The sequence below is a fragment of the Phyllostomus discolor genome, chromosome 8 (assembly GCF_004126475.2).
Source record: "Phyllostomus discolor isolate MPI-MPIP mPhyDis1 chromosome 8, mPhyDis1.pri.v3, whole genome shotgun sequence".
In the NCBI taxonomy this organism is placed as follows: domain Eukaryota; kingdom Metazoa; phylum Chordata; class Mammalia; order Chiroptera; family Phyllostomidae; genus Phyllostomus; species Phyllostomus discolor.
The window spans coordinates 78,558,088-78,579,251 of NC_040910.2; the positions used below are offsets into that span (position 1 = coordinate 78,558,088).

A 21,164-nucleotide genomic window follows, 5' to 3' on the forward strand; every position below is an offset into this window, starting at 1 on the left:
GTTGATGGAGTCTCAAATATGGCACCAGCCAACCAGTTCTGTGGCTCTGCAGGGGGAGAGTCAGAAAAGGGACATCTGCTCACCCAGATGCCAGGCATTTCTGCCTCTCGCCATATGCCCCTGGTGCCCTTTAAGTGCCACCCCAGCGCTGGAGGTCAAAGGGAGTGATTTTGAGTAGGTGAGTTCTTGTGTGGGTTCTTTAAGATCAACTGTTTGGGGCTCCAGAAGTTTCCACTGACTCAATCCCCACTGGTTTTTACAGCCAGAAGTTTTGGGGATTTATCTTCCTGGTACTGTTTCCCTGGGCTGAGGGTCCTGGTGTGGGACTGGGACTCCTCACCCCTGAAATAGCCTTCTTGAATTTTTATTCATTAGACATGGGTGTGGGACCAATCCATTCTGCATCTGCACCTCTCCTACCAGTATGGATGGATGTAGTTTCTTTATTCCATAGTTGTCAGACTTCCAGTCAACTCAATTTGTAATGGTTCAGAGTGATGGTTGTTCTGTATTTTAGTTGTAATTTTGATGTCACTGTGAGAAGAGGCCAGCCATATCTGCCTATGCTGCCCTCTTGAGAATATACATTTTTAAGTTTCTTTTGAAATCTCTTTTCTCCCATAGTATTTACATAAATATGTACATCACATTACTTCTCTTTCTTTCATATTATTTTAATATAGGAAAGACCAATACATAAAGTATTATAGATAAAAAAGTTAAATTCAAAGTTGTACTATGTTTTGCCAACTTTGAAATATAGCATGCTACATAAATTAAATTTTATAATTATAACTCATAAATATTCTTCTTGTACATATAACAATTTAGATATTTGGTACTATTTTTTTTAAAGTCTATATTTTTTTTAAAAGATTTTATTTATTTTTAGAGAGGGAAGGGAGAGAGATAGAGAGAGAGAGAGAGAGAGAGAAACATCAATGTGTGGTTGCTGGGGGTTATGGCCTGCAACCCAGGCATGTACCCTGGCTGGGAATCGAACCTGGGACACTTTGGTTCCCAGCCCCCACTCCATCCACTGAGCTACGCCAGCCAGGGCGACATTTGGTACTATTTTAAATATTGAACTATACATTCTATTCAGCCATGGTAAAAGCAACTAATCAATTTTGAAAAAAAAAAAGAAAAACTTAGCATCTTGAGAAAAGTTCCAAAAAAGAACAATATTTAAAATTGTTTTAATAAAAATTTGTAGAGCAATCTTACTACTGTTCAGAATCAAAGAGGAATAAAACACATTCCTTAAAATAATTTCTTAGGGGTAGAAAACAAAGTAGAAGAGAACTGACCTTTAAAAGTTCCTCTGATGTAGGGCGATCTTGAGGGATTTTCTGGAGACAAGAATCTACAAAGTTGCGAAAATAATCAGACCTATTGTAAAGGAAAGTATCAAGTGAACACATTGCTATTTCCTTTAAAAACAGATCCACAAATCAATCTATGTGCCTATAGGTGAGAGGGGCATGGAGAAGAAGTATAAAAAGAAAAGTGGACACAAAAACAATATATATTTCATATAAGTCTATGAAAACCTTCTAAAGCAACCAGTGAAACTGTACTGTTTTTCAAAGATAAACTTACACAGGTTATTTAAAATTCCGCTTCTACATATTTAAATATCACAGCTCATTATAAATTAAGGCAAAATTAGGGAAGTCGACCTTTTTCTTCTTTGCATTCAAATCTAAGATAACATTCTTCTTGATTTGTTTTCTTTCCTGATTACTCCTTGGATGGTCTTCTATTTAGCATGTTTCAAAACATCACTCTATTAGTTTTGGAGGGAGAATTTTTTTATACCTGGGGCATTTGGTGTCCTTGAATAAATGGACAGAACTTCCATTAACCCCAGAAAACCAATTAAGATACTTTTAAAAATATTAGAAGTCTATAACATATTATTGGAATGTGCTTGATAAGCATTCAGTGAGCAAGGCAGTAATAATTACTCCATCAATGTTTGACTTAAATGGTCAAACAGCATTTTATGTTCCTTGTGGTAAGATTTCTTTTTTGACGCCCCAAAGTATCACAGTATAAAGATAGTCTGTGTTCACTATATTTATTACTTGATGTACCATAATACTAAACTCTGTGCCAACAGATTCCTTCTGTATCTCTACATAAGTAGCAAAGACCATTATATGTGCCTTAATTATGTAATCATTAAAAAAGTATCACTAATTTATGCATCTACTTATGAATTTTAAATTACTTATTAACTATATTAGAATTTCCTCTAGAATTTTTCAAATGCTAGATATAGCTGAAGAATTTCTTACTAAAAATTTCTGATAAAAAGTCTAGTTTTCTAAAACTGTCAATCTGTTCTATATAAACTTCTTTATCAAATCAAGGAAACATTAGGAAAAGGAACATCAGAGCATTCTGAATAAATAACATAATAACTATTAGAATGATCCAAAGTTATAAATCTGATAATTCTGAGAAATCAAGTCATTTTACTTATGTTTTATACCATATAAATTAAATACCATTCTCCTAAAAATATCACTACAGGTTTGGCAATCTACATATTTTAATTATAAAATATTAATGTTTAAATTGTGATATTTATAATATAATCAGAATTATATATATATTCCTAAAAATTTCAAAGAAAATATAATATATACATTTTTGTGAAAAGCAACACTTTTGCTTCTATGTGACATTATTGAGACACTGATGCTACGAAAAGCAGACATAATAAACATGATATAAGGGTAAAATAAACTTATTTTATTTTATTTTATTTTATTTATCTTTCCTAATAGTTTATTTAACATGGGTTCACTGAGGGAATTTCACAAGCCAATACTATACAGAACAGTCTCTTAATAAGACAATAAAAATAACATACTCCAAAGCAATGATGGATTAATTACACTATTGTCAGAGGACTAAGCCTACTTTTTAAAAAACATTTATTTATTTACTTTAAAAAAGCAGGGGAGGGAGAAAGAGAGGGAGAGAAACATTGATGCGCCCAAATCCGTTGCCTCTCACATGCCACCAACCTGGGACCTGGCCTGCAACCTGGGCATGAGCCCCGACAGGAAATCAAACTGGTGACCTTTTGGTTTGCAGGCCAGTGCTCAATCCACTGAGTCACACTAGCCAAGGGTAAGCCTATTTTAGTATCACTTCAGGTATTAACATATTTTACCTCGTTGAAATGAAATAATTCTGACTAACATTATGAAAAAGCACTTAATTTATACAATGTTGAGTAATATATCTGTTAGAAATACTCACCATTCATTAGACTGTAGTGTAGGGGATTCATTTTGGGCTATATGATATAAGGCACTCATTGCATTCATATTAAATAAAGGAGGCTTCCTTTCCGCTATAAGAGAAAGAAAACTTGCTTGTTAAAATGCATGCCTGCTATGAAGGATCATACAAATACTACTGAAGCTAAAAAAACCTGCAAACTTAGCAAACAAATAGAGTTCAAAGAACATTTTCAAATAAAATGATTTAAAGTAAATCATTTACTTGATGCCCCACCATTCCTAAATACTTTAAAGTAAGAATATTCTACTAAAGAACAATATTATCTCTATTAAATCAGGCCATTAATGCTAATACATGACTCTCATCTAATCCTCAAACACCATTCCAGTTTCACTCAAATGTCAAATAATGTCCTTTACAGGAAAAGTGAGCTTTGATCATTTGTGTCCTTTAAGTAAATTGTCCATTTTATCTAAGTTGTTAAATTAACATAAAATTGTTCATACTATATCACTATAATCCTTTTAATACCTGTAAAATCTGCAGTGATATCACATGTATCATGTGTATTCTTTCTTTTCTTCCTGATCAATCTGGCTAGAAGTTTATCAATTTTATCACTTTCCTTGAAGTTTTTTATTTGACTGGTTCTCTTTTTTTTTATTTAGTTGATTTCTGCTTTGATCTTTTTACTTCTCTTTCCTTATTTTGGGTTGAATTTGCTCTTCTTTTTCTACTGCCTTAAAGTAAAAGTTGAAGTCATGATCTTGACAATTTTGAAGATACAAGACCTTTGAATATTTTAATATAATTTTGCCATATGATTAAATTTAGGTTATACATCTTTGGTAGGAATATCACAGAACTAGATGTTGTATTTTTCTCATCATATTCTAGGAGGCAGTGCATAATTTCAAATGGTCCTGTTTTAATGGTGTTCTCTTTGATCACTTAGGGCCATGTCTAACAGGTTTCTTCATTACCATGAAAGAGAAAATTACAATTTTCTCTTTTTCTCTTGTAATTAGTAAGTATTTTCTGAGAAGGGACTTTGAAATGATATAGTTTTCATAAAGCTTTCATTTTATTTATTTATTTATTTATTATATGGACTTATAGATTTTTATTTTAAAAAATTCTTTGTTGGTTTTAGAGAAAGGGAGACAGAGAGAGAAAACATCGATTTTGTTGTTCTACTTACTTATGCATTCATTGATTACTGTATGACCCCTGACTGGGGATCAAACCTGCAACACGGTCATATCAAGATGATGTTCTAACCAACTGAGAAACCCAGCCAGGGCCTACAGACTTTTATTTTATTTAATAAGCTATACACTGCTACTATCATTTATTTTGATGTTCCAAATGCCTCATATATGAGCAGTGAGAATGCTTATATTCTGGTTTCTGTCTTTTTAAAAATGTAATCTTTATTGTATTTTTTTTGGGAATTTTTTTTAAAGATTTTATTCATCCATTTTTAGGGAGGGAAGTGGGGGGAGAGAGAGGGGGAGAGAGAGACGGGGGGGGGGAGAGAGAGAGAGAGAGGGAGAGAGAGAGAGAGAGAGAGAGAGAGAGAGAAACATCAATGTGCGGTTGCTGGGGGTTATGGCCTGCAACCCAGGAATGTACCCTGGCTGGGAATCGAACCTGGGACACTTTGGTTCCCAGCCTGCGCTCAATCCACTGAGCTATGCCAGCCAGGGCCTCTTTATTGTATTTTTTTTCCCGTTACTGTTAAGTCTCCTTGAATCCCCCACTCTCCAGCAATCTCCATACTGTTGTCCATGTCCACAAGTCATTTTTCCTTTATGCTCAATCCCTCCACCCCTTCACCTGTTCCATCCTACTGGCTGTCATCCTGCTTTCAATCTGAGTCTGTTCCCATTTTCCTTGTTAATTCAGTTTTTCATTAGATTCCACATACGAGTGAAATCATACGGTGTTTGTCTTTCTCTGTCTGGATTATTTCACTTAGTATAATGTTTTCCATGTCTACACATACTGTCACAAAGGGTAAAATTTTCTTTTTTTCTAAGGTTGAGTAGTATTCCATTTGTAAATGTCCCATAGTTGTTTTAATCACTCATCTACTGATGGACACTTGGGCTGCTTACGTAACTTGGTGATTGTAAACAACACTGCAATGAACATAAAGGTGCTTATGTTCTTTCGAATTAGTGTTTTGGGTTCCTTCAGATATATTCCTAGAAGTGAGATCGCTAGGTCGAAACGCAAATCCATTTTTAATTCTTTGAGGTATCTCCATAGTGCTTTCCACAGTGGGTGCGCCAGTCTGCATTCCCACCAATAGTGCAAAAAGGTTCCCCTTTCTCCATATCATTGCCAGAATTTGTTGATTGTTGATATATTGATGATAGCCATTATGACAGGTGGGAGATGATATCTCCTTGTGGTTTTAATTTGTATCTCTGATGATTAGTCACATTGAGCATCTTTTCATATGTCTATTGGCCATCTGTATCTCCTCTTTGGAGAAGTGCCTGTTCAGGTCCTTTGCCCATTTTTTAATAGGGTTGTTTGTTGTTGTTTTTTGGTGTTGAGTTTTGTAAGTTCTTTATACATTTTGGGTATTAAGCCCTTATTGGATATATCGGCGAATATGTTCTCCCATTCTGTAGTCTTTTTATTTTGATGACTTCTTTTGCTGTGCATAAGCTTTTCAGTTTTTTGTTGCCTATGTTTTCTTATACAATTTTTACAGTTTCAGGTCTAAAATTTAAGTCTTTGATCCATTTTGAATTTATTCTTGTGTGTGGTGTAAGAAGGTGGTCTAGTTTCATTTTTCTGAATGTATCTGACCAATTTTCCCAACACCATTTATTAAATAATCTTTAGCCCATTGTATGTGCTTCTTTCCCCTGTTGAATATTAACTGACTATAAAGGTGCGGGTTTATTTCTGGGCTCTTTATTCTGTTCCACTGACATATGTGTCTGTTTTTATGCCAGTACCAGGCTGTTTTGATTACTATGGCCTTACTGTGTAGTTTTGTATTAGATAACGTGATTCCTCCAACTTTTCTTCTTTCTCAGGATGGCTGTTGCTATGAGTGGCCTTTTATGGTTCCATATAAATTTTTGAAATATTTGTTCTAGTTCTGCGAAATACGCCATTGGAAGCTTGCTAGGAATTGCATTGAATCTATAGATAGCTTTGGGTAGTATGGATATTTTAATGATGTTAATTCTTCCTATCCATGAACACAGTATGTGCTCCCACTTATTTGTAGCTTCAATTTTTTCCTTCAGTGTCTTATAATTTTCTGAGTACAGATCTTTTATATACTTGGCTAAGTTTATTTCTAGGTATTTTATTCTTTCTGTAGCAATTGAGAATGGGATTGCTTCCCTTCCTGACAATTCATTATTGGTGTATAAAAATGCAACTGATTTTTGGATATTAATTTTGTATTCTGCTACTCTGCTGAATTCATTTATTAGTTCCAGTAGTTTCTTGGTGGAATCCTTGGGGTTCTCTATGTACAGTATAATGTCATGTGTAAATAATGACAGTTTTACTTCTTCCTTTCCAAACTGGATGCCTTTTATTTCTTCTTCTTGTCTGATTGTTGTGGCTAGGACTTCCAGTACTATGTTGAATGATAGAGGTGAAAGTGGATATCCCTGTCTTGTTTCTGATCTTAAGGGGAACTCTTTAGGTTTTGCTGATTGAGTTGAATCATATACTAACATGATTCAAATTAAATTTTAAAAAAAGAGATCCTACTCATTATCTTGTACATGGCTCTCAAATGTATCTATAACTATGGACTGCTTCTGTAAAATTAAATTTTGAGTTGACTTTTTTGCATGGTGTAAAACAGTGATCCAATTTTCCCATTACTATTTTTTGAAGACGCAATCCTTTCCCCATTGTGGGTCCTTACTTAGCTCCTTTTGTCATGAATTCGGCATATATTTGTGGGTTTATTTTGGGGTTCTCTATTCTGTCCCACTGATCTATGTTTCTGTTTTAATGCCAACACCACACTGTTTTGATTACTACAGTTTTCAAATGTAGTTTTATATCCAGAAATATGATACCTCTAGCTTTGTACTTCCTTCTCAAGATTGCTCTGGCTATTACAGACATTTTGTGGTTCTACAGATATTTTAGGATTGTTCATTCTATTTCTGTAAAAATGCCACTGAAATTTTGATAGGAAGGGCACTGAATCTATAGATTGCTTTGGATAGTATGGACATTTTAACAATATTAATTCCTCCACTCTATGAGCACAGAATACCTTTCCATTTATTTGTCTTCCTCAATTTCTTTCATCAAAATCTTATAGTTTGAGTACACATCTTTGACCTCCTTGGTTAAACTTATTCCTAGGCATTTAATTCTATCTGATGTGACTGTAAATGGGATTGTTTTCTTAACTTTTCTTTGTGATAGTTTGTTCTTAGTGTATAAAAATCCAATTATTTTTGTCTATTGACCAGCTTGAACTTCTACGTTGAATAAAAGCAGCAAGAATGAGCATCCTTGTCTTGTTCCTGATCTTAGAAGAAAACCTTTTAGCTTTTCACCATTGAGTAAGATCTTTGCTGTGAGCTTGTCATATACAGCTTTTACTATGTTTAGGTACATTTCTTCTATAGCTAGTTTATTAAGATTTTTTTTATCATAAATGGATGCTGAATTTTGTCAAATGCTTGTTCTGCATCTATTAAGATGATAAGATTTTTATCATTCATTTTGTTAGTGATGTATCACACTGACTCATTTGCAAATGCTTCACCATCATCCTTCCATCCCTGAATAAGTCCCACTTGATTGTGTTGTATGATCCTTTCAATGTATTGTTAAATTCAGGTTGCAAACATTTTGTTAAGGATTTTTGTACATATGTTAATCAGATATACTGGCCTGTTATTTTCTTTTCTTGTACTATCTTTTGTATGGTTTTGGTATCAGGGTAATGCTGGCAGTGTAAAATGAGATTGCAAGTGTTCCCTCTTCTATTTTTTGGGAGAGTTTGAGAAGGGTTAATATTAATTCTTTAAATGTTGGTAGAGTTCACAAATGAAGCTATTTGGTCCTAGACTTGTGTTTGTTGGGAGGTTTTCCATTACTAATTCAATCTCCTTACTAGCAACTGGTCTGTTCACATTTTCTATTTCTTCATGACTCAGTCTTGGTAGACATTCGGTCTAGCTATATGTTTCTAGGAATTTATCCATTTCTCCTAGGTAATCCAATTTGTTGGTGTATAATTGTTTATAAGTACAGTTGACTCTGGAACAACATGGGTTTAAACAGTGAGGGTCCACTTAAACACCAACTTTTTTCAATAAATATATTAGAAAATTTTTTGGAGATATTCTTACTACTGTGAAACAATATCAATCACGCTAGGCTAACATAAAACAATTATATTGCTTATTCCTTGTTATTGATGCATGAAACATTACAAAGGAATTTTTTTTCACATTATCTTTCCATTTTTGATACCCAATATTATTAACGTATAGAACATCAATGGTGTTCTGTATCATATTAGACAATATTGATGTAGATACTGACAGACAGTTCACCTTGTAAACAGACAACATAAACCTAAAGTATAAATACAGTACAGTACTGTAAATGTATTTTCTCTTACAATTTTAAAAACATTTTCCTTTCTCTAGCTTACTTTATTGTAAAAATTCAATATATAATACATATAACATAACATACAAAATATGTTGACTGTTTCCATTATTGGTAAGGCTTATAGTCACCAATAAGCTATTACTAATTAAGTTTTGGGGGAGTCTAAAGCTATACATGAATTTAACTATGCAGTGGTCAGCTCTCCTAAACCCCACATTGTTCAAGGGGTCAACTGTAGTCTTTATGATCCCTTGTATTTTTGTGGTGTCAGTTGTAACCTCTTTTATTTGAGATTATATTTACTTCATCCATTACTACTTTTTTCCTTGGTGAGCCTAGCTAAAGATTTGTCAGTTTTATTTTTTTCAAAACACCAGTTCTTTATTTCACTTATCTTTTCTAATCATTTTACTTTGTATTTCAATTATTTCCATTGTTATCTTTGTTATTTCCTCCCATATACCAATTTTGGGCTTAATTCTTCTTTTCCTAGTTCCTTGAGGTGTAAAATTAGGTCCTTTGATCTTTTTATTTCTTAATGTAGGCACTCATCACTATGAACTTCCCTGTTAGAATTGCTTTGGTACATCTCATGCATTCTGGATGTTGTATTCCCATTTTCATGTCTTCAGAGATGCTTTTATTTCCCTCTGTCCTTTGATCCACTGGTTGGTTGGTCAACAGCAAGGGGTGTTTTTCTGCCCCCCTTCTACCCCTTATGGGGGGCCACAGCCCCATCTCCAGGTCCCCATCACCATCCCATTTTACATACCTGCTGGTTTCCAGTACAGTGGTGGTAGCAATGGTTGACAATCCTATGAGCTGGCCCAAATGCTCTGAGACTTGGCCCTCAACTCCCACTCAGCTCCAACCAGGGGACCTGCCTGCCCAGCAAGGACCTAGGAATCTGGGAACGATGTCTTAACCCTGGGCCTCTCAACAGGTAGTGCCCCTCCCCTCCAGGCGGCCCTGCCCCTACCCAAAATGTCTTGACTTGCGCCGGGTCCTCACAGGCTCCCATACACATATCATGGCCTCATGGCCTCAGGGAAGAAGGGCTTCAAGACTCTTCCTATAGCCCCCAGATCCCACTGTCTAGTCCCCAAGCTCAGGGCTGGGCTCCAGCTGTTGAAACAACATCCCACAACAACTGCCCACATCACAACACCTTGCAACTTCCCTCCCCCCAACCTACAACACAATACTCCCAACACCTCCCTCCCACAAACAATACATATAGGAAATGTTTTCTGCAACTAGTGCCTCTCTAGGAGCAGCTGGAGGCTGAAACTCGTTGCCATTAATCCTGAGCCACATGGTCCTGGTATTGAGGTAAGGGAAGAGAGGGGACCCTGGAGCTAAGCACTGGAGAGGCTGAGGCAGTCTGAGCCTATGTCCTAGGTCTCCATCTACCCAGGGGTCTGTTTGTACTTCTTTGGGACTGTGCCCTGTTACTGACTGTAGCCAAGGGTGAGGTGACAAGCGAAACCAAGGCAAGTGTGAAGGAACCATGCTTCCCTCACCAGTATGGATGACTCTAGCTACCCTCCACTTTCAGGTCTCAGGGTCATCTCCAGGTCTTGTAGCTCAGCAACCTGGAGGGATCCCCCCTCTCTTTGGGCTCATTGAGACTCCAGACTCTGAGACATGCTTCCTGTAATTTCACTCCCTCCCCTCCACTTTCCTCTACTGATATGTTCACCCCCATTCCTCCTGGCTCCCTCCTCTCAGTAGCATGTTGTTTAATCTGCATATATGTGTGAATTGCCCAATTTTCCTCTTGTAATTAATTTCAACTTTTGTACCACTGTGGTCAGCAAAGATGCTTGATATGATTTCAGTCTTCTTAAATTTATTAAGACTTCTTTTGTGGCTTAACATATGATCTATCTTGGAGAATGTTCCAAGTACACTCCAGAAGAATGTATATTCTGTTGCTTTTAGTGGAATTATCCTGCATGTCTATCAATGTCAATCAGGTCTAACATGGCAGTTAGGGCCAATGTTTTCATACTGATTTTCTAGATGATCTACTGATTGATGAAAGCAGGGTATTAAAGTCCACTATTACTATTATGTTGCTGTCTATTTCTCCCTTTAGGTTTGTTAATATTGCTTTATATATTGAAGTGCTCCTGTGTTGGGTGCACAAACATTAACAGATGTTTTATCTTCTTACTGGATTTACCTCCTTATTATTATGCAATGCCCTTCTTTGTCTCTTATTGGTCTTTGTTTTTAAGTCCATTTGCCTGATATAAATATAGCTGCCCTAACTTTTTTTGGGGGGTTCCATTTGCATGAAGTATCTTTTTCCATCCCTCCACTTTTCAGTCTGTGTGTATTTTTACATCTGAAGTGAGTCTCTTATAGGCCTCATATAGATTAGTCTTATTTTTTTAAAAATCCATTCAGCCACTCTATGTCTTCTGATTGAAGAATTTAGGCCACTTATAATTTAAGTTATTAATAGACAGGTACTTATTGCTGTTTTGGTCACTGACTTCTAATTCCTTTGTTGTTTCTTTCTTTAGCTCTCTTCCTTTGCAATTTGATGATTTTCTGTAGTGGTATGCTTACATTCCTTTCTCTTTGTCTTTTGTGTATTGACTACAGGTTTTTGTTTATATAAAACAACTTGTATTTTAACAGTCTTTTAGAGAGAGAGGAAGGGAAGGAGACCGAGAGGGAGAGAAACACTGTTGTGTGAGAGAGAAACAGTTGCCTATCACATGCCCTCAACTGGGGACCCAGGCATGTGCCCTGAATGGGAATCAAACTGGCAATGTTAAGGTTCACAGGTGGCACTCAATCCACTGAGCCGCACCAGCCAGGACTATTTTAATTGTCTTTTAAATTCATAACAACTAGAGCAGAACAAATTTTAAAGCTTACATATTTACTCCCCACAACCTCCCTTGTTTTTGTTGTCACAATTTGTATCTTTATATTCTGTGTATCCATTTAAAAATTATTGCTATAGTTATTTTCATTTATTTTCTTTATAGTCTTTTATATACCTCTGAAATACCCTCAACATACAGGATGGAACAAAAGTAGGTTTACAGTTGTTGGTATAGAAAATAATAATCAATAAATAATAATATAAAAATAAAATGTGTCATGCATACAGCCTGAAAAAAAAATCCAACAAATTAGGGATCTTTTTCATCAAATTGTAAACAAATATAAAAACTAGCCTATGAAAAATCCTGCACTTTAAGATTTCTTGGTTGTAAGACATAACCAAGTTATTTTAACCTTTATGATAACAAAATATGAGTGAGTCATAATTATTTAGGTCTATGTTTATCAAAAATAAGGATAGTACAATTGATTTAAGTTTGTTCTCTCATCTATAAGAAAATAATATGCTTTATTCATTATCTCTGATTTAAAGTAGAAGAACATATAGCAGATACATTTCTCAAGACTGCAAATCTAATTTGCAATGAAAATCATGCCTCTGACCTGTATTGTCTAACAGGGCAGCCACTAGCCACATGTGACCATTTAAATACCAATTTTTTAAAACAAAATATAATTTAAAATGTAGTTCCTCAGTTGCACTAACATTTCCAGTGCTCAAAAGCCATGCAGGCACAGAACATTTCTATCATTTTACAGGAAGTTTTATTGGCCTGTGCTACCCCTAGACCCTCCCCCTGGAACCAGAATCAGTCTTAAAATATAGTTCCTGACTTAGTACTTCACAATTCAAAACATTTAGAAGTAAAATCTTAAAAAGGAGTTATGACAAACTATTTAAAAAGCTGAAGATGACAAATGTATGCCTAAAACTCTAGTGTCTCATTCATTTAAAATTATATACAGGTAGTCACATCTTCTGAAGTTACTTTGTTATATAAGTCTATTTTATGAACTATAATAAAAAGCTAGAAAAAGAAAAAAGTCATTTCGTCCTGGCTGGTGTGGCTCAGTGGATTGAGTGCAGACCTGCAAACCAAAGGGTTGCTGGTTTGATTCCCGGTCAGGGCACATGCCTGGGTTGCGGGAGAGGTACCCAGTTGGGGGCACATGAAGAGCAGCCACACATTGACGTTTTTCTCCCTTTCTTTAAAAAAAGAAAGAAAGAAGTCATTTCACAGAAACTGCATAGATAGTTTCTTTCTGAGCAGTACAATGAGCTAATTAATACTTTCTATTAAGTAAATACTAAAATATGTCAATGATATCTGACAAGACCATTATTAATGCCATTTCACTATCACCAAGGGGAAGAGAATGTAAAAATATTCCATGGGCAGAGTATATTAACCGGTGTCTCTATATTTAATTCATTAGTATCTACCAGTAAGAAAAAGAATCAAGAGTATAGGAATAAAGTTCACGGCACTTAAAGATATATTTAAATGAAAGAAACACATTATAAACCTCAAATTGAGACCAAGAGATCAGAAAAGAATGACACTGTGACAGTCTCCAAACCCATTTTCTGCTGTTGTCAAATTTAAAATAAATATGATATAGAGCCTGAGGCAATGGTTAATGTAGGGATTCCAGAAAAAGCAAAAATATTTAAAGGTTATTTTGGAAAAATATTAGACTGAAAGATAGAAACAGTCCAGTTGTAATGGAAATTATGATATTCATCTACTATGTAGTGATAAGCAAGCTTTACTTTTATTTTTACCTCAATTTCTCTATTCACTTGTTTTAGAAAACTACTAACAAACCCAGATTGATAATGATTATCAAAATAACACATAGATTATACTCACCCTTAAAAATTTTTTATTTATTTATTTGGGCAGGGGAAGGGAGGAAGAGAGGGAGAGAAACATCAATGTGTGGTTGCCTCTCACACACCCCCCTCCTGGGGACCTGGCCCACAACTCAGGCACGTGCCCTGACTGGGAATTGAACTGGTGACCCTTTGGTTCGCAGGCCCACACTCAATCCACTGAGCTACACCAGCCAGGGCTGGAATATTCTTGTAAGAAGAAAACAAGGAAAGGATATTGGGCTGATGGGAGGGGTGGAGAAGTATGGGGAATCAAAAGCAAGATGTTCATCATCTTTAATTGCAGTGACAGTTCAATTACCCACCTGGCTCCCTTAAAGTGGGAATGTTAGTCAAGTTATGATGGCCCACTGCCTTAAGAATAGTTCCATTTATGGGCAACAAAATAAAATGTGTGTATAAAAGCAGCAACACATTACATACAGTACGATATGCAGCCTGGCATCAAATGCTCATACCCAATTCAAGGTCATAAGTATCCTAGGTAGAGGTAAATAATTCATGAATGCTTTAGAGACTTTCCACAGATGGTAAGTCTAGTAATTATATACATATTCTAGGTGTTTAACAAACAGTCATAATGTTAGATGTAGGTATTTCAAACATAGTACCATAGTGGAAAATGATTTTAGACCTAATTTAATGGAGCAAATATAATATACCTAACCTAATATGTATGAAAATTAACAGGTCACCAAAGTAAAAACTTAAATAAATGTACTGTTTCCCTTAGTAACTGACACAAAAGATAAAAACCTATAATTTCATACAGAAATTGAGGTAAGACATTGATTACATCTTACTTCTTAGTAATAAAAAAGAATGCTTACCTAGTTCAATACATGTTATTCCAAGAGACCATACATCTACTTTGCCATCATACTGTCCTTCATCCATGGCTAAAATTACTTCTGGGGCCATCCTAAAACATAAAATATCATTTAAATTTAAGTAAAAATTATGTATACCATTCATTAAAATATAATGATTATCTACATGGAGAATACTTATGTGAATTGCAGACAATATTTTGGACACATAAATTTTTATAATGAGAAAAAAATGCATTACACTGTGAGGTGAATATTTACCACTGCACAGATAGTGTGAGACTCATTCTCACTATCTGTCACGATCATATAACATCCATCCTAAAGGAATGATGCCAGAGTGCAGGGTTGTATTCTGCACTTCAAGTTTGAAGATTCTAATATTGTATATCCTTTAGGCCAGTGGTGATCTCTGGATCCCTTTACAAATGTCTAATTTATATTAGCAATATCAAATTCCATCATTGGCAGTGAATATCAACAGTTATTTTCCTTGAAATTACAAACTCCATTTATTTCAGAAAATATATGTCACAATAACCAGCACTAAATAACCGTAGTTTGTCAGTCTTTCAAATAAAAATAGTGTTTTGTGATAAAAGTGGCTAGGGAAGGTCACAAATAAAACAATCAAATAATAATCAATCTTACATGTCTTGGCTATAAAATGAAATATTATTCATATCTTCAACTAGAGTCTAACATTTTTAATGGTATTTTAATCTTACACTTCATTTGCATTTAGAGTTAAGCACAGATAGATACTTAAAACACCTGCTGACTTTTTCAATAAGATTGTCACCAGGTCCCCCTGTGTGTGTGTGCACATAGGCAAAGACATACAAATATGTGCCTACTTAGTATGTTCCAAATACACCACATACAAATTAACAGATATGTAATTAAAATATACTTTCAATTGTTAATAATAGTGTGTTTCCAATGTGTTCTTTAAGATGCTGAACTAAGTTTGGAAAATTACAAAGTTAAACTTTTTTATTGTAGAACTTTCCAGGACCTTTTCAATATCTAATATTCATCATTAGACCTTTTCATATTATCTATGAAAAAATAATATTCATCATTAACTTCTAAAAAGGAGAACTATTAAGAAATATTATTTGCTCACAGAACCCATTTTGTATAGAAGGGAGGGAGATTCTACCTAAACTAGGGTCCCCATAAAAAGTGTTTGTTCTTCTAGAGCAGTGGTCTTCAATATTTTTTTATTGATTTACCTCCAAAGAATTTATAAGAACTATGTTTTTCCCTTGAACATTTTTGAGTTTATATCTAAGTTTTATAAATTTAATAGATGCAAAAGATAATGCACAGCACACACTATATTGTATATGTGCTCTAAAGATATTTAAAACTTAGAGCTTCAGAGTTAGCTCAATTTATCAAACACCACTATGTAACTTAATTGACAAAGCCAGTCTTCATGGTCATATCAATTAGTCAAATCAGAATAATTTCTGTCAGAAAAAGCCCGACTTCATTTCCCAATATAAATAACATGTTAACATGACTCCATGGCAACTATCTCAGTTATGAATTCTACTTTAGAAAAAAAGAAGGGAGGGAAGATAATTGGGGATAAAGAAAGAGCAAGGGCCCTGGCTGGCGAAGCTCAGTGGATTGAGTGTGGGCTGCGAACCAAAGCATCGCAGGTTTGGTTCCCAGTCAGGGCACATGCCTGGGTTGCAGGCCACGGCCCCCAGCAACCACACATTGATGATTCTCTCTCTCTCTCCCTCCCTTCCCTCTCTAAAAACAAAATAAAATAATAAAATATTTAAAAAAACATAAATGTTCTTCTTAAAAAAAAAAAGAAAGAAAGAGCAAGGAATAGGAAGGGAGATGATAGGAAAGGTACAAAGCCTTACTAAGAGTGTGTGTCCTGACTCTTCGATACTTCTCATGGATGCTATATATTCTGAAATTGCCCCTCTGGTGTTGCTTTGAGGCTTTTATATCTCAGAGCAATGTATCATGGTAATGTTGTGGATGGGTAAAAAGCCTTTGAAAGGTCTGTGGGGAAAAAAGATGTAGTGGATCTAAGAAGGCTCTCAGTATACAGAGAGAAAGAGGACACATATGGATAGAAGTTGAAGATCTGGAAAATTATTTCCTTTAAATTTGCTGATATTAATACTGAATTATTTGTGATTAAAATTACATGATGTCTAGAATTTGCTTCAAAATAACTGAGGGATGGAGAAGAAGCGGAGAGGAGTGAGTGCATAGGGTGGGAATAACCATGGGATAATGGTGTTGGGATGAATGATTGGCATGTGAGGCTTTATTATACTCTTATTGACTTTTATGTGTATGTGAAGTCTCCATAATAACATAAAAAATCCTCAAAACTCCAAATTAGCTATCAGTCTTGAGGTACTTAGTATGAAGATCATTGATATGTAGAATAAACCTAAAGAAAACACCAATTTCCACTTAGCATTTCTATCTACTCCCTACTTCAATTTTTATTGAATTTTTTCAATCCCATAGCCAATATATAATGCAGATAATAAGAAAGAAAATGTGAAGGCGTGGGAAGGAAGGAATGAAAAAATAGGGGATGCAAGGGCAGCACTCCAAATCTATACTTGAAATTAACTATAATGCTTAAAGTTAAAAATGTCCAAAATAGCACTGTATTTCCAGGAAAAAAGACATGTAAAAAAAGTACAACCACACATTACCTATTTCAACTGTGAGGATCATTACTTACCAATATGGCGTTCCCACAAAAGAATTGGCAGGAGATGCCATGGAAGCAGATCCAAAGTCAGCAAGTTTCACCTGGCCTGGTTCTGTCAGAAGAATATTTCCTGCTTTGATATCTCTGGGTTTAAGGAACACAGAAAATTATTTCTTTTTCTTTCATTAGATTGTGTTGAAAATGATAAAAATTAAATAAAATTTTGTAAAGTAGGCAGAGAGAAATCAAAACAATGAAGTTCTAGTATGATCTCTCAATCGGGACAGTAAGAATTAAGATCCAAATTAGAAAACAAAAAAATACACATAAATATATAGGAATAATTTTCTAAAATAGAAGACAAAATAGCAGTAAAAACAAAAGATAGACTATCAGGCAACTGGAGCATTTAGCCTATATTTGAGTTCTTGTTTACTGGTACAAATAATGGCTTTAAAAATAGAATTTAAGTAGATAATAAATAGCTGACCACTTCTGCATAAATGTAAAATTTCTGAGTACCTCACTTAATGTAAAAAAACAAAACAAATAAAAACAAAACCCATGCCCAAATTCTCATTATTTAATTTTTAAAAATTTGAAATTTAAGTATAGTTGTTATGCAATCTTATATTGGTTTATTAGTTTCAGGTGTATAATATAGTGACTTGACATTTTTATAACTTACAGTGTGATCACCCAACTATTTCTAGTAATCACCTGTCATTGTGCCAAATATTATTGATTATATTCCTCTTCCTCTTTTCACCCAGTCTCCCACCTCCTCCTTTCTGGTAAGCATCTCTTTGGTTGCTGTGTCTGTTTTTTTTGTTTTAGATTCCACATATAAGTGAAACCATACAGTATTTATCTTTCTTTGCCTCACTTATTTCACTTAGCATAAAACCCTCTGACCCATCCATGTTGTTGCAAATATGTCCCTGATTTCTAAAAATGGATTATTTATATCATTTCCAAACCTTGGCATAATTCACCTAACATAATATGAAATGAAAACTGATATATAAGAATAATGTAATATCAATGATCCCAAATTTACTTTCAAGCTTTCCTAAATAGACAAACATACCATACACACAAACCAAGAAAAGTATGGATATTTACACAAGACTGTATGTCCAATAGATACCATAATATACACTTAAACTTTCACAAAAGAAAAACTTTATTTCTAAGCACTTGTCAGTTCTTACTACAGTACTATAATGGATATAATAGTGAATCTATTATCCCTCCATTTGTTCTTTTTTTTCTTTTCCTAATTAACTATTTTTTTTTTATTTCAATCATTGTTCAAGTACAGTTTTCTCCCCCCTACTCCCGTTCCAGCCTCTTTTTTTTTTTTTTTAATGGAGAGGTGCTTTGAAGTTGAGAAGATCTTGGGTTCTAATTCCATCTTTTCCATATACTTACTACCATGTGGATTTGTCTTGGACCTTACTATCCTCACCTAAAAAAATGGTAATTCATGAACTCAAAATGATTTTATTATATAGTTTAATATGTATTGCCTGGTTCACATACATAATCAAAAAATGTTAATTTCCTTCTGAAACAGGCAAAACCAATACCAATGCTAAATATGCATTATAAAATGGTTTGATTTTAAAGTTACTATCCATTATCATCAATTATCAAGGGTTAATATTCAAAAGGATTAAAAGTGTTAAGTAGCCTTCGTATGTCCATGTTATGGAATCAATGGAACAAATCTGGCATCATCAGTTACCAGGAAGACAAAAAATCTAGGATTAGTGCAGTTTAATCTATCTGGCTTTATAAACTTAGGGAAATTAGTCTCAAATTGGTGTACTAGTTTCTCACCTATAAAATAAAAAAAAAGAAATACATAATTCCTAATGTCCTCTCCAGTTTGCAAATTAAATAATTCTGTAATTAAATTTCCACCCCAAATCTATAAAGTGCATATACTTCAAAAAGCCCAGCAGCATGTGTAGACAAAGATAAAAATTATACAGATCAATGTATTAGTATGTTCTTTTTTTTTTAAAGATTTTATTTTTATTTATTTTTAGAGAGGGAAGGGAGGGAGAAAGAGAGAGAGAGAGAAACATCAATGTGTGGTTGCTGGGGGCCATGGCCTGTAACCCAGGCATGTGCCCTGACTGGGAATCGAACCTGCGACACTTTGGTTCGCAGTCTGTGCTCAATCCACTCAGCTACGCCAGCCAGGGCTAGTATGTTCTTTTTAAGGCATGGACAATCTAAAAGAGATGAGTTCATAAGATTCTGAAATGCTTTTGTTTGGGTATAACCAATAAAAATTTCAAGGTTAATGAGTTCTGGGGTTGATAAATGCAGCAAACCATTTGCCTGTTAATATATGATAATTTTCAACTTACTTACCTATGAATCATAGTATGAGAATGTAAGTAGGCTAATCCCTGGAGAGCACCATGTGTAATCGCTGCTATTTCCAATTCTTGTAATGGCTTTTTGTGAACTTAAAATAAGAATTTATTTGAAAATCATTACTATATAGAACATTTTGTTTAAAGTAATAAACATACATATCTGATAAATACAGGGCAATTTTTAAACACTAACATTAAGTAACAAGGGGTTTGCCTCCCAAGATACAAAACAAGACTACTGAATGTTGTGACTAGTATCAATTGTGCCTTGCTGTTGAAGTAGAGGTTACAGCCAATATTCCTCCAAGATAATAACGTTTAACAATTATTTGGTGATAATAAAAACAAAAGAGAAGTTTTCCCTTTATTCTCACATATTTTCATTCTTAACCAAAGGAACAGATCAAGCTGAATGCAAGGAATACAGAATGATGCTCCTTAAGGGTGTTAACCCTTAAGGGTTGGTTAATGAGAAAAGGCATTCTTTTCTTATTATGAGAAAAAAGGAACTCGTTATGCTACTATATAACATTAAGTGAGGATAGTGCACACCATGCTGAGAATCTATTGTAGAAAAGGTTAAGGCTGGCACTCTTTTGGTAGGTTTTTACATTATTCAAGAAATCTCTTACTGAATTCTCATTTTGCTAATACTTTTTTTCCCTTTAATAATTAAAGGAAACCTACCTTCCAGTAAATCTGAAGCAGATCCTAAACAATATTCCATTACAAGCTATATGGGAAGAAATATTATAAAAGCATTAAAATATATTATTGAAAAGATTTTATTTGAGATCATATAAATTCACCAAGGAGATCAAGAAGATAGTTTGAAGTAAAACAAACTCTAGTAATTTTTTACCTTAAAAAACAAATATTTATGTAGTCAGCAATTTGTTAAATGCATAAATGCACATATAAAGTTAAGCCAATGATACATTAATCTTTTTTAAAAAATATTTTATTTATTTATTTTTAGAGAGGGGAGGGAGGGAGGGAGGGAGGGAGGGAGGGAGGGAGGGAGAGAGAGAGAGAGAGAGAGAGAGAGAGAGAGAGAGAAAGAGAAACATCAATGTGCAGTTGCTGGGGGTTATGGCCTGCAACCCAGGAATGTACCCTGGCTGGGAATTGAACCTGGGATACTTTGGTTCCCAGCCCGCACTGAATCCATTGAGCTACGCCAGCCAGGGCTGATACATTAATCTTTTATAATACCAATATATAATCGCTTACACAAGATCTGTATTTCATAGATAATCACTAAAGTTATGAAGGAATATGCATAGTTTATTACTATTAATCTAGAGTAGAAATACTGATTGTTAGGAAAGAAAAAACTGTCCTCTGGGACTATATGCACACAGCTTAGGTTATTTAGAGTTTCAAGTTTCATTTAGAGCAAACACAGAGTACCTCCTATATGCCAGGTATTTTATATATATTAACTAATTTAATCCTCACAACCACCTTATGGGGTAGGCCCTATTATTTCCTTGTTTTACAGATAGAAAACCTTGAAAGACAGAGAAGTAACCAGCCCAATGTCACTTCTTTTTCTTTAACCAGAGCCT

At 34.5% G+C, this 21,164-nt stretch overlaps 1 protein-coding gene across 6 annotated transcripts in view; it reads right to left on the bottom strand.

Moving 5' to 3' along the window:
• TAOK1 (TAO kinase 1) overlaps positions 1-21,164 on the bottom strand; it is a 143,861-nt gene that overhangs the window by 43,286 nt on the left and 79,411 nt on the right. For 5 of the 6 annotated variants that reach the window (XM_028519463.2, XM_036033324.1, XM_036033323.1 and 2 more), the window contains 6 exons: positions 20,281-20,326; positions 19,586-19,682; positions 17,228-17,341; positions 14,491-14,582; positions 3,280-3,373; positions 1,311-1,392 (listed from right to left, as the gene is read on the bottom strand). In XM_028519463.2, the coding sequence (XP_028375264.1) occupies positions 1,311-1,392; positions 3,280-3,373; positions 14,491-14,582; positions 17,228-17,341; positions 19,586-19,682; positions 20,281-20,326 (525 nt within the window). Of the gene's footprint in view, positions 1-1,310; positions 1,393-3,279; positions 3,374-14,490; positions 14,583-17,227; positions 17,342-19,585; positions 19,683-20,280; positions 20,327-21,164 lie in introns of those variants that run through there. The other variant, XM_028519464.2, reaches the window with a different exon arrangement.